This window comes from Histoplasma capsulatum, genomic scaffold (genome assembly GCF_000149585.1).
Source record: "Histoplasma capsulatum NAm1 scaffold_12 genomic scaffold, whole genome shotgun sequence".
Lineage (NCBI taxonomy): Eukaryota > Fungi > Ascomycota > Eurotiomycetes > Onygenales > Ajellomycetaceae > Histoplasma > Histoplasma mississippiense.
The window spans coordinates 168,620-182,381 of NW_001813971.1; the positions used below are offsets into that span (position 1 = coordinate 168,620).

Below are 13,762 nucleotides of genomic sequence, written 5' to 3' on the forward strand. Positions count from 1 at the left end.
AAAAAATATGTATATGCCGCGATATATTCCATCCATCCATCCATACATACATAGTCGTTATATGCAAAATACTAGGTCACAGGTTTATTCCCACCACCACACCAACACCTGTTTTCTCCTTCGCGTTCCACCTGAACTAGGATGTTGATGCCCTTCTCGCTTAAGTAGCTGATCGTCCGCCGCCGGACGTCCTCCATATCCGCCCCACGCGAGGCAATCACATGTATCACCCCTTGAATTTGTTGGCCCGTCCCTCCATGCCTGGGCGTGTGTTCGAGGGAATGCTTTTCCTCACTGGGGTCTATGTTGCTTTGGTGATGTGTATGAGAATGATGGCTATGGTCGTGATTGTGGTCATGGTCATCGTGTCCGTGATGATGATGGTGGCCAGTGTGGCCATGTTTATGGTCATGATCGACGATATCGTCTAACCAGAATTTTGGAACGGAATACCCAGCGACTCCGCGTAGAGTACTCACACCAGCTAATGCATCGCGTAGCCGATATTCAACATCCGCCGGAAGGGCGAGAAGTAAGGTTTTCGATGTGCTGGCCACCAGCGGCACGGCAGAGGCAAAGATGAGGATGGCTATTAAGCACGATGCGATAGGGTCGAATCCAGACCACTTGTAGAAATGCACGAGGACCGTGGACAGAACCACTGCCACCGACCCAAGAGTATCGGCGAGGATGTGGAGGAAAATACCATGCATGTTTTCGTTGGTATGATGCGAGTGTAGATGCCCAGTATCGTGGTCGTGGCCACCGCAGGAGTGCGAATGCCCATGGTGATGGCCGTGGTCAAACGCCATTATCCCCACCATGTTGACTGCTAATCCAGCTGCGCTCACAAAAAGGAGCTCCCCTATCCGATGGACCTCACTTCCAGACACGAGTCTTTCAATGGCCTCGTAGACAATTTCAATACTTATGATCCTGTAATCGGTTGTTAGGGACATCTTTGTTGGTTTTGCGACAGTCATGCCAAAACTTACATGAGAAAGATGCCGTTGGCGAAACCGGCCAACGTATCAACCTTTCCGTATCCATAAGGAAATCTTACGCTTGGAGGCCACTTACTCATCACGGCGGCGCATAAACCTACTGCGAGCGCAAAACAATCGAACAACATGTGAATGCTATCGCTAAGTAAGCCGAGAGAGCCAGTCAAAATTCCATAGGATAATTGGACAAGCATGAACCCAAAATTTAGACTGTAAACAGTGAACAAGAGTCAGTCGAAGCTGGTTATAATATGTTATCTCCGGGAAGGAACCTACCACATAAAATAGAATATCTTCCGCGAATCTTTTTCCTTGAGGATCCCATATATGAAAGGCCAATGCTCGCAGGTCTTCAATAGCCATCTAGTGATTCGAGAAGGAGAGTTTTCATTGCTGTGGTGATGATTATGGTGGTACTCTTGATGTCCATGCGTGGCATGAGAATAGTCATGGGTCTCTGATTTCACCGTCCTAAGATCCAGGCGAACGAAGATATAACTAAGAACGGTGAAAGAGCAGGTTGACGCAAAGTCTGAAAATTCCATGGGAGATACAATAGCACTGACAATAAGGGAGAAACCGGAGCCTGCAATGCAGCCTATCTGATGTTTACTTTGGAACGTTTTGGGCTCGATACTTAGAAAGGATATTGCTGAGAATAGCCCTACCATCAATATGCTGGTTAAAGAAGGCACAGCGATATTAATACCGCCAGACATATAGGCCATGAGTAAGCAGATGCCTGCTAAAATGCTGCCCCCTCGGAAATATTGGTTGGTACTGACAAGTGCAGCGGGCGAGGCTGAGAAGAAATTACTCTGGGTTTGACGGACAGAATCAGAAACTGAGGACTCGTAAGTTGACTGGTTGGGATGAGCTATTGAAGACGGCTTTCGCATATTCGTAAAAGGGGGTTGAATAATAAATACTGAGAACATAAGAGCAAGATATCCTCTAAGAATCAGTAGCCAGTCAGTGGATGATGTGACCCCGACGGTATCTAGAACCATCATTCCAAGCAGGAAAAAACCCGTTCCATTGCGTTGTGTTAAATGAAATCGGAACTGTTTCTGGTGATCGTTGTCATGATCAAGCTGGACAATCGGGGATACTCTAGAGACTAGCAGGAGAAGCATTGTGATGGAAACTCTTCCATGGTCCAGGAATAGTGTCGCATAAAATGGCAGACCGATGGCTATCATCACAAGGAAAATACTCCAGGGAGTTAGCACCGCCACCCCAAGTGATTTGTTTTTGCCTGTTGGGTCATTCAAGAGATGCAACTGGGTTTTCTTTCGCATTTCGGTGTAGAGGCCTATTATCAGCATCGTGATCGACACCAGCGTGCAGGTCATGAGAAATTCTCTTCTCGGAGGAGGAGGGCGTATCAGGCCGAATTCTACAGACTCGTCCTTGACATGTCCTCTGGGACCGTGAGTTGGAGAATATATGTTTATGAGCAATGAGGATATGAGGTAGGGAGTGGACACTAGCATGCCTGCAATGACTTCGCTAGAAAGAAGCCTAAAGGCGTAAACCTGGTCAGTATTGAAGTACTTGATCTGTCGCAATTCAATCATGACGAAACTGACTTGCTCATAAGAGAGGCTGACTGCTCTGAAATCTCCGGCGTGGCACCCATTCCCTCGCGCATCGTAGCGGTCGAGGAGCCCAACGGCAACTCCGACAGTGAGCTGCCACTTCCATTGGCCGGATCGCGCTTATTGACCTGTGCAGGCACATTGTGTTGAAAAGTCGGCGATTGCGGTGATATTTTGGGGGGATAGCCAGCAGAGCCGAAAATCGAATGCGAAATGGGCTCGATGGGAGTGTCACCAGCATGATGCTGCGGGCTTGGATGAGCCGAGAAGTTGTTCGAAGGAGGGACGGGGGGCCCTGCGTAGCCCTCGCGAGTGCGCCGATGGCCTGGAGCCGGTGGTTGGAGGCCACCACGGGCAGGATTGGCCATGGACGGATATGATGCTACAGGCATTATTCAATTTTCTCCATCATATTAGAAATAAAACCAATATTTCCAACAACGTTAGACGACCGAGTTGGCCGTTCGATGTGTGACGAGAACGTAATATCGAATTGCTATTAAACTCCGTCAATTGTCGAATAAGAGACGAGCGTTATCGCCAGAATTCAATCCGATGCTGTGACCTCCCAACAACATCCCGCAGTTAGCTTGTCTATATTCTCCTTGTCCGTGTCTGCTTGCTGGCCGTTGTCGGTTGATATTGCTCCAACTGTCGGCCCCAAAACATCCGGGATCCAGTCCAGGTCACATGATTTTTTTTTTTGAGTCAGGTGAACTTTGGCTTGAGGGATTGGATTTGATTGGATTGGGTGGTTCGTCCGTTCTACTGCAAGTTGGCGCTGTGGTGGAAATCAAGCTCGTTCGCGCCAGATGGGGATGGTGAGGTTCTGCGATTGGTAATCTCGTGCAGCTTCGCACGGCTCCCATTGGCCTGGGAGACAGCCTCGGTTATCTAGACACTTACACAGTAGGGTGTGTTTATTGCTTCACTCCGGATAGCCGGGGATACAACGTGTTTTATACAAGTTTAAAACTAACGACGTTTATCTGCTTTTCTGTTTGCCTGCTAACTGTCTGCTTACAAGCCTGCCTAAAATGTACAGAGATTGAAGATTGAAGACTGGTCACAGTCCATCCGACGACTACCCGTCCTGTGAGCTCAATGAGATCGGTGGTGAAGTGAATCCTGCGGGGCTCACTTAACCAATTTCCACAGAACAGTGCCGGAAGCTCCCAGACCCTTGACTGGGTGTAACCAGGTGCTAATTCTCACTGACCTTCTGGGGCTAGAACCCCCCAAGATGCATCAAGTTAGATCAGTACTGGATAGATACGGTGGCGTGGTGGTGGAGCAACCCGCAGGATAGCGAATCGTTGTCAAGCTTAACTGGTCAGAAATCCACCACCGTTTCACTCACTAACTATCTACGGAGTAGACACCTCCAAATTCTGGGAAATTAACATTTAAAAACTACCCAATCAGGGCATCCTGGGCCCAGCAAAGACCTAGATGAGACAAGGCCTAGGTGCTCTCAATAGATGATTAGAGCAAGCAAGACCATGACCACCAATTGATAGACTAGAATACTGAGATTGACAGCTGGAAGATTGAGGGATTTAACTGGAGGAGTTCTGATGTTATTCTTAGTGAGAATCCCACTTAGATAAACTAGTTAAAGAACTCAGATGAGTGGCGGTGTTCTAGGAGGAATGGTATCCTCTAATGATGATCTGAAAAGACAAAAATGGTGGTTAGTTATATAGGGTGTTAAAATATGTATATAGCTCAAGGTATAAACTACAGAGGTTTGTTCTGTAGATTGTATTCATTTAGTTTATTTCTTTTATTGTTGTTTTACTGTTGTCATTCCTTACTCTCTTTTTATTCAATAAGCTTGAGTGAGTTGTGATTTTGTAAGAAGTATCTTTTAAGTGTTGATTGATTTCTGAGCTAGAATTCTGTATTATGTGAAAGAGAGTATTTGTAAGTAAAGCAATTAGAACTAGAAAAATCCTGAGCAATAGTCAGGTGGGTGTCAGAGTCTCTATACCCTGGTTTGAAGAATAACAATAATAATAAATAATAATGTGAGCTTAATGGATAAAGAAAGCGACGTCAGCTCTTTTGTATGAGAATTGAAGGATGTGCAGTTCTTCTTGCAAAAACCGAATTAGTATGTAACGGAATATGACCATCTCCGGCAATCAAAATGTAGGAAGTGAAGGACGCAAGTATCAGTTGTCTTTAAATCCATTCCCTTTTAGCGGACTTACTACATTAAAAGTTCAAGTACGAGTGAATATGTTCGGGAAAAAAATTCTCTGGGAGTGTAACATACCAGCATTCGGCACGCCGAGCCATTCAACCCAGGTACCGACATGCCGAGATCTAGAGCAGATCTATTGGGGACGGAACGGAATATCAATTTACCGATAAGGCTTCATATAGCCAGCGGAGAATCCATTGCTAGATCTTCATTGTCATGTTTGTCTGGCTCAAGCGGTAGGGTTGTTTTGGAGTATGGTTGCCTGGCGCATGGTGATTATTTGTGCTTATTTCTTGACGAAGCCTACGAGTTCGTGCTGCTCCTTGCAGTTATGTTTCTAGTGATCGTGGCAGGAGTGTTGCTCTCCCTGGCCATTTCTATACCGGTATTGATATTTATCTCACCATTTCGCTATGGTCGGAATATACCCACTTCTCCAGGTTTCCCATCAAAATTCAAAGAACCGATTAAAGAACCTCCTTCTGTTCAGATCGTCGTGCTTGGAGATATTGGTCGCAGCCCACGGATGCAGTACCATGCATTGAGTTTCGCGAAACATGGTGGGATTGTATCAATCATTGGACATGCAGGTACAGTGTTTACTGGATTCATTGCTTCTCCATTTTAGATCCTAAAACGCTGACCCCGTGTTGCGATTGTTAGGTTCCAACATCCACCCAGATCTGGTGGACCATCCTCGAGTCTCCATTATCTCTTTAGCCTCGCCTCCAAGCTTCCTACAAACTCACAACAAGTATCTGTTTCCGTTTGTTGCTCTTCTGAAGTTGTTACACCAAACCTGGCTTTTGTGGCTTGCCTTGGCATATCACTCCAGGCCCGCACAATGGATGTTGGTCCAGGTCAGTTTCCATCAGTATATGAGCTTCCCGTTATTGATTTTCTCTTTCTGCATGTGGTCTGCACCAATTCGTCTGAGATGACATCGTCTCTGAACTTACTACTGAAATATCCTTTAATTGCCCTCCTCAGAACCCACCCACTGCTCCAACTTTAGTGGTAGCCCAAGTTGTTTGCCAACTTCGCAAAACGAACCTCGTTATCGACTGGCATAATTTTGGGTATTCCATCTTGGCTTTGAAACTTGGTGATGGCCACCCAATGGTTAAGATAAATAAATCCCATGAGTCCACATTTGGTCGTTTCTCCTCTGCACATTTTTGCGTTAGTAATGCCATGGCAAGGCGGTTACGTGATGATTTAAAAATCATAACACCTATTCTCGTTTTGCACGACCGGCCACAGTCCTGTTTCCAGCCTTTTCGAAACGACGAGCAAAAGTATGCGTTCCTCTCGTCTCTTTCGGAAACAGCTGAATTCGTTGGAGATCTGAGGGCGGGAACTTGCCGTCTTCTAGTCAGCTCTACTTCATGGACACCGGATGAAGACTTTTCGATTCTAATCGACGCATTATGCCGCTATTCAGCCATTGCTTCGACAAGAAACCTTAGCCTCCCACGGTTAGGCGTCATCATAACTGGGAAGGGTCCACAGCAGCAAATGTACCTCTCCCGGATTGCAAAATTAAGAGCCCAGGGCAAGCTTGAAAACGTGAAAATTAAAACGGCATGGCTAAGTTTAGAAGAGTACGCTCAGCTTCTCGCGAGCGTTTCTCTTGGTGTATGTTTGCATACTAGCAGCAGCGGCGTTGACCTACCAATGAAAGTTGTGGATATGTTTGGAGCTGGACTCCCGGTGGTCGGCTGGAACAAATATGAGGCATGGCCAGAATTGGTATCTCAAGGAGTCAACGGCCTTGGGTTTGGGAGCACCGATGAACTTGTTACTCACCTGGTTGATTTATTTGGTGGGACCGAGGAGAAACTCTCCCTACTTCGACAAGGTGCACTCCAAGAAAGCGAACGGCGATGGGATGACGAATGGGATCCAGTTGCTGGAAAGCTATTCGGACTACCTTACAATCCCTAGACAAAAATATCTACATGGGTCCATCTGTCCGTCCTTATTAGGAAGATACACACAAGTGGATACTACGACTTCCGTTAAATGATCCATCAATATTTATTACTTATTTGACAGCAGCTGTAATTTGCGGGGTGAGAAATGTTGGTGAATTATATAATAATATACAGTCTTTTGGTTCGCGCTCCAGGATCTACAGATACCAGGGAATTTCTTTCCTCCCAAAGTCTCAGGGCATCTCGATAAATCGTCCATCAAGCCCTTGCTCTCTACTTAGCCAGTTAGAAGTACAGGTACTGTACATTCACGCATCATGAATGTACTGGGAGGCAACAGGTAGTGAAACTACCCTTTGAATTTCAACAATATCAGCATTCTGTTATGGAAGGATGTTGATATGAAAACGAATCTTGGCCATCTCTCAGTTATCCAGGTGTCATCTCCTTCACTTTCAACTTGTCACCTAACTATTTATGGCTTGAAGATCATGCTCGCATTTGTTATTTCCAACCGCCTTCCTGATGCGAGCTAAGTTGCACATACTCTTGTGCCAGCAAGAGCTCAAGAATAGACAAAACATTCCTTAAAGATCACCTCCCAGATGACTTTTTATATGGGGTCGTCTTTCAATTAGTTTGCAGAATAAGCATTTCTGATGTTCTACGGCATAATCAAAGGCTGTGAACCTTTTTATGTACGCACTGCATATGTGTGGACTCGAAACTCCTTCACAGCATCGAATTGCTCAGAAGAGGTTTGGCAACAACTTCGCCCATCCGTCTGACGCCGCTGAAAAGCCACTTGAACCTTCGCTGCCTCGTCAGACTTGGCGGTGCACCAGCACGGTCCCTGGGTAGCGTATCAGCACAAGAGATGCATGACGATCTCAAAGGTTATGAAAAACCGGCACGGACATCCCCTGTTGTCCTATCTGCAAAACTTTCCTATAGGTTGACCTCCGCAAGCAATGGTCCGAGAGCACAATTATTTCTGCTCAAACTCTGCTGGTTTAGTTGAACCTTGAGGAACACCATTTCGAAGAATTGTTGCTCTCAAGCCTCCAGTTCTCTCAATATCCATCCAGCTGAACGGCTCAACTTGAAGCCACCACTCGATAGGATTTAGTGTTGTTACTTATTGCGGGATGCAAAGTTTTGAGGATGACATCTTCATGTTTCCTCACGGTTCGAGAGCACCCGTGTTGACCACATCGTTCCATTCACATCAACATTCATATATTGCCTTTTCCCATATGCCAGCAGCAGAAGGCCTGAGATGCATTTGTACTGTAAATCGCACGGGCTGGGGGGTTAACCGGGCTAACATTATACTTTTTCGTAAATCTTTTTAATAATATTCCTGACCACCTATCGAATATATAAAACAACAGTTTGGAAGCCCTCTTGTCCTTTCCCATCAACTGCACCTCATCTACTCAATCTATGGGGATTCCGGCCGGACATTCAGACGACGATGACATCAGCGAGAGATTCTCAAAATAAAGGGCCTCTTATTCTTGTGGTCATGTGGGTTGTAACCTGCCTTACCACTGCGATAGTGGCGACGAGGCTCCTTGTCAGATCCAGAATGGTGCGGATGGTTGGACTTGATGACTGGCTGATTTTGATATCCATGGTATATTAAAATGTTTCTGTCTTCGCCATCCCCGAAAATTTTATCATATTCCTTTTCGAGTATTTTCGATTCAGTTCAGTTCAGTTCATCCGTGTTTTACCTTTTATTTAATATTTACTGTTTGATCGTGGATGTGGTGAGCTCACTAACCACTTTATATTCAATCCAAGGTCTTGAGCTTTATCTTTGTGGTGTTTGTTACGATTAGCATACGTTATGGATTTGGAAAACATGAGGTCACTCTGACGCCGGAGCAACTCCGCGGTTCAAGGCTCAATGCTCAGATCGGCTCACTCTTCGGAATACTCGCAATCTCATTTCCGAAGCTCGGGGTGGCGGCGATGCTCAACAGGATTCTTGTTCCAACTCGTTTCCACCGCAATGTGGTCTGGCTCCTGAGTGGATTTAGTCTGCTGGTCGGCTTCATCTGCTTTCCTGTCCTCATGACTATTTGCCGCCCTCACCGGGCAACGTGGGATAAACGCGTCAAAAATCCCAAGTGCAGAGACCCTTCGTCATCCACTAACTATTTGATATTCGTTGGAGGTTTGTCATATCCCTCTAACACCCTAAGCAGGGACTAGCCGTATGAAAATGGCCTATGACGCATTGGCTGATATATCTCTTTAATATAGCGGTGTCTGCGTTCGTGGATCTGTACTTCGCAATGTATGCAGTGGTTGTGTGCTGGCAGCTTAAAGTATTGGTATTGAAAAAAATTGCCGTTTGTGCAGCACTGGGACTTGGTCTAATGTGTGTGATTCCCGTGCCATTTTGTTCTGTCGTGGACGACCACTTCTCACCAGTCATAATTGTCTTCCACAGTGCTTGCGCCGTGGCGATTGTCAAATGTGTGCACCTGCCAACTTTGAAACAGAGAGTCGACACCAGTTGTAAGTGTGCTAACCGCCTGTGGCACCCGGGAACTCGCATGGAGGGGCTAACAGCAGATGTCCTACAGACAGAAGCAGTGATTTGATAATTTGGACCCTGTAAGCTAATATCCCCGTTTGTCCCAATCTTTTCGCCCCTCTTACTTCATTTTCCGCGAGACTTAACGATGAGGCAAAATTCTTAGTCTCGAGGCGGACACCGTTATTATGGCATCTTGTATCCCCACGTTAAAGCCTCTTTTGCAACTGTTTCCAAAAAGGAAGACGAGCCCGCTAGTATCTGCGAGCTATTTCTTCAGCGCTGTTCACCCCGGTCGCAGAAGCCACCGAAGTAGTTTCTCCGGCGAAAGCCAGCAATTGAAAGAGCTCGCTCGGCCTTCTCACATCCATGTCAACAGTGCCCCAAGCGAAGATACAGTGCTTCCATTGCCTTCCGAGCAGGGGGACGAGCGATCACTTGGTCCTTGAGACGATGGTATTGTTTTAGAAGGTATTGTTTTAGAAGTTGAATTGCGACCGATAAGCGCCGCCCGCAAATCTTGTTCTCTTCTCCGTTTTGTCCGAAGATCGGCAGGGATGGCAGAAGGGTGGAAGATTCTCACCACACGATGTAAGCTTCAAGTTGAACCATACCTTTGGGCTCGAGCTTGTGGGAATGTTTGGTGAGAGGGTAATGGATAAATGTATATATAACTTAAAATAAAATGAGAAACAAATTTAGAAGAGTCCAATGCTTGCACTGTATGGTACCATGAAATAATAGCACATCTGTAAGTATTCCAGAGTCATTTCCATAATACACATCGCTCTAGGGGAGGTAATATCATGCCAAATAACGGGTTGGCAAGCTGTGGTAGAAAATGAATGCGAGATCAGCCTAAAATACTAGTCAGTAACGGAGGAATATGATCTCAATACAAGTATGTAACATGACGGCGCTTCGAGAGAACCTCTGAACTCAAGAGGCAGATGGGTATGATGCGGTAGAGGCTTGACTATCTACTTGATAAGTTACGGAGTACGGAGTAGATCATAAGATATCAGTAGCTTTCATCAATTACTACTAGTAGAAATAAATACATGTTTTCTTGATACAAACTTGAACTTGAAGACCGCCGGGCTAGTAACTAACGACTATCAAATATAAAATCAACTTGTTGGAGGGTTGGATTGGTTCGTCCCCTGTACTACCACCATTGGCACTGGTTGGTGATCGTGATCGAGCTCGTTTGCCCCAGTGGCCTAACATCTTTACCTTTTATCATCTATCTACGGAGTACTCTACGTAATTATTACAAGAAAAGACTTGGGAATTTTTTGGCAATAAGATTTTTTGATGATAGAATTTTATGATTTACTACCGAATTTGTTTTATATACCAGCAAATATTCAAGATCTCTATGTTCAGCTCCAGCAACGATTAATCTACAGCATCAAATTGAGAAAATATTGTTCTAACTTAGCAATCTGTTCTTTCAGACGTCTGAGCCTTTGTTTAGATGAGAAGACTGCTATGTATTGAAAAGAAGTATTTCTTGGCTGCTATAGAAGGGTTCACATATACCATAGATGGCTAGTTAACCTACTCGCAATCGAACGTTTGGCTGCTGGACTAACAACTTGAAGGTATAGATTAAACTAAATCCTTGCTTCTGAGTACGCGAACACATTTATCCTACATTCGATGAGATAAATAAATAAAGACCTTGAAAATATGTAGAAGAAGCTGGTAGTACCTTAATAATAGTAGGGACCTTGGTCATTCCGTGATCCACCACAAAATGCAAGCCACAAACCCAACTTTACTCTGATACAGCAGAGTATATCCAAGACCAAACCAACCTAGGCCCAACCGAATAACCTGCCAGCGTCGGCGAGGATGGTATATGATATCCATCATACATCGTCATGCTCGATCCTGTGGAACTCAAGCTTTTCCCATCCTGCTTCGACTGTATTTCCTGGTCCCCAGATGGCGAGCTGGCGGTTGCACTGGGAGAATATGTCCATGTGTTGGTCAGTGAGCCACGCCATTTTCAACCACGCAAATAGTCTTCTAAAATTCGAAAAATCATATCCTCCCATATTCTTCTTTGAATACTAGCCTCTATGCCGTTTGTTCTCTTCCAAAGAAAAAACAAGGTAGCACGCTGATCATCCCTATAGATCCCACGCATAAAGGCGCCTGCGTCTAACAGAACAACGGAAACACCATCTGGATCAAACACCCAGTGGACGACCACCAAATTCCGCGCAAATGTCTTCACTAACAATGAATGGCCCATGATATTTCCTCAGCCGGGCGATACTTTTTCTCTCGGCGAAGAGCAGTCTTCCAGTCACGTTCTTGCATTGGCTTGGTCACATCACCGCCTGGCCAGGTACTCTCGACATGTCCTCGCGGTGTTGACTAGTAACTTGGTCCTGTCTCTCTGGGAGCTGGTGGATGGCTATTCGAAGTGGATGAGGACTGTGGTCGTCAACAATGCATTAAGAGAGGCCTTTGGCCTGTCATTACGCGGAAAGGGTTCTATTTTACAGCGTAAAATGCATGTGAGGTGCTTTTGCTGGAGCCCAAAGTGTGACGAGGATGATTATCACGAGGATGCTTTACATGGGCATCAGGCCTATCGAGATATGTCTCTGCTGGCTGTGGCGAATGATATGAACGACATAACTCTGATCAGAGTTAGAAATGACCACCTGGGACCTGACATGAATACTCGACGACAGTTGTGGGTAGAGGTCATTTCCCAGAATGAAATATCCGCCCCGCATGTAGCATATCCTCATATGCAGCCTGATTCTCTTCTGGGTCAATCAGTGAGATCTGTGCCCATCATATCTCACATTACCTGGGGTCCCGCGCGTCAGAGTTTTGACGATCAGGGGAACCCTAGATATTCTTCACCTCTTGCAATTATTCACGCCACCGGAGTTAAGGCTTTTCTACTACATGCACGGTTTGGAGACCCGGGACGAGTGGCTGAAGACAGCGATACGGATGCCAAACTGGATTTACGCTTGGGCGAAGTTATTCCTATTCCCCAGGAACCTCAGTTTGAGCGCATGAGCTTCCATGGTCCGCTACGTTGGATTGACCACGCGGTAAATACGGCAACGTTTCCTTCTTGTATTTAGGTATTTTCCTACTAACTAACGAAGGGCCCCAAAAATCCATCATCATCCTGTTTGATGGTTGGGTATCTTGGAGGATATGCCCTGATCAGCTTTGACCACTTGTTTCCCCATAAGTCCGCTGGGACAGAGCAGTCGACGTCTACTGTATCACTCTACCATGCGCTACATGCAGACACTGTGGAGGATGGCAGGTTGCTAGAATGGGAGCCCATTACTGGTGAGTATCTTGTCACACCAAAAAAAATCCTTTGTAGATGTACACGTGTTGAGGCTTCCCCGGGCAGCCATAACTTCCACAGAGGATACTAAATCCCATACAACTGTCATACATGTCACCCATTTTTCCTCATCCCTCCGCTCCCTACCGCTCCAAGCGGTCCAGGTTCGGGACATTACCGCTTGCAATAATGGGCGCTCGGACAATGCACAGACTGCCGATCTCCACAGACAGATGGAAGGCTTCCGCAGCCGATTCGACCTCGACCACGACCTGGGTGGAATGTCTGTAGCTAGAATATGGGGAATGACTAGCCATCGAGGCTGGATCGCAGCATGTTTCACAGTTCATCCCAGCGACATGGTTGAATATGTTACTACGGCGCGCCAACGATCGCGGATCGTCTTTACGCCACCGCACCCAAAGGAGGGTGAATCAGCAGAGCTCCCATGGCGCATTCCCCCAGAGCTAACGCCACAGCGCATGAAGGCTGGTCGCGACAAAGCTCTCTCTTTTATCCTGCGTGATAGTCATAGAGATCTACTGAATGATCACTGGCTGAGAAAGCTACAATACGCCGCTATTTGCTGTCTCATTACAGATCAAGACCCTGTCAACGCCCCGCACTTGCTGGAAGCTGCAAAATCAGCGGCGAAGTGGTTATCTAGTACATTTAGCCTTGACCTATCAGTGGAGTTATCTTGTATAAATGAAAAGCTCAAGTCGCAGATCGAACTTCCAGCTGGATCCGCAGGTGGCCCGGAAACAAGTAAACACCTACCCGGCAAAACTTGTGATGCCCAAACGGGACCTGGCGATGATGTATTTGAATTTTGCGATATATGCGGTAGCGGTATTGACTGGTACTCCGCTGAAGAGTCCCAATGTGCGGAGGGGCATGTGTTTGGTTCGCCGCCCCTTCGCACCACAAGAGGAAATATAGGTCGGGTATGAAGATCGAATGCAAGAGACAATATGTCACAACTCAGTGACAGCATAGCATCGGGCGTCAGTAGTATAGCAGTGGAATTGAATTCACTCTCTCTGTGGCAGGAAATCTATCGGAAGAGATCAGAGATGGAGGCAAGGAAACTCCGACAGGGAGGACGTAACCCTTCGAA

The 13,762-nt window shown here is 46.1% G+C and overlaps 5 protein-coding genes across 5 annotated transcripts in view; 3 read left to right on the plus strand and 2 right to left on the minus strand.

Annotated features, from left to right (window-relative positions):
• Positions 1-71: 71 nt before the first annotated feature.
• Positions 72-2,997, minus strand: HCAG_08622 (predicted protein; the record flags this gene model as incomplete). The annotated part of the gene is made up of 4 exons (XM_001536251.1): positions 72-936; positions 996-1,214; positions 1,281-2,516; positions 2,597-2,997. 4 exons carry the CDS (start codon positions 2,995-2,997, stop codon positions 72-74), a joined length of 2,721 nt encoding a protein of 906 aa, XP_001536301.1.
• Positions 2,998-4,216: 1,219 nt separating this feature from the next.
• On the minus strand, positions 4,217-5,373 carry HCAG_08623 (hypothetical protein; the record flags this gene model as incomplete). Its single annotated transcript, XM_001536252.1, has 4 exons — positions 4,217-4,267; positions 4,423-4,506; positions 4,887-4,947; positions 5,291-5,373. The coding sequence occupies 4 exons, from the start codon at positions 5,371-5,373 to the stop codon at positions 4,217-4,219; spliced, it is 279 nt and encodes a 92-aa protein (XP_001536302.1).
• A 285-nt stretch (positions 5,374-5,658) lies between these two features.
• Positions 5,659-6,761, plus strand: HCAG_08624 (hypothetical protein; the record flags this gene model as incomplete). Its single annotated transcript, XM_001536253.1, has 2 exons — positions 5,659-5,674; positions 5,830-6,761. The coding sequence occupies 2 exons, from the start codon at positions 5,659-5,661 to the stop codon at positions 6,759-6,761; spliced, it is 948 nt and encodes a 315-aa protein (XP_001536303.1).
• Positions 6,762-8,228: 1,467 nt separating this feature from the next.
• Positions 8,229-9,751, plus strand: HCAG_08625 (predicted protein; the record flags this gene model as incomplete). Its single annotated transcript, XM_001536254.1, has 6 exons — positions 8,229-8,390; positions 8,561-8,936; positions 9,026-9,059; positions 9,216-9,283; positions 9,352-9,382; positions 9,469-9,751. The coding sequence occupies 6 exons, from the start codon at positions 8,229-8,231 to the stop codon at positions 9,749-9,751; spliced, it is 954 nt and encodes a 317-aa protein (XP_001536304.1).
• Positions 9,752-11,191: 1,440 nt separating this feature from the next.
• Positions 11,192-13,762, plus strand: part of HCAG_08626 (predicted protein) — a gene marked incomplete at both ends in the record, with an annotated part of 3,303 nt that continues 732 nt past the window's right edge. The window contains 4 exons of the mRNA XM_001536255.1: positions 11,192-11,299; positions 11,582-12,391; positions 12,807-13,589; positions 13,695-13,749. Coding sequence (XP_001536305.1) covers positions 11,192-11,299; positions 11,582-12,391; positions 12,807-13,589; positions 13,695-13,749 — 1,756 coding nt within the window. The remainder of the gene's footprint in view (positions 11,300-11,581; positions 12,392-12,806; positions 13,590-13,694; positions 13,750-13,762) is intronic.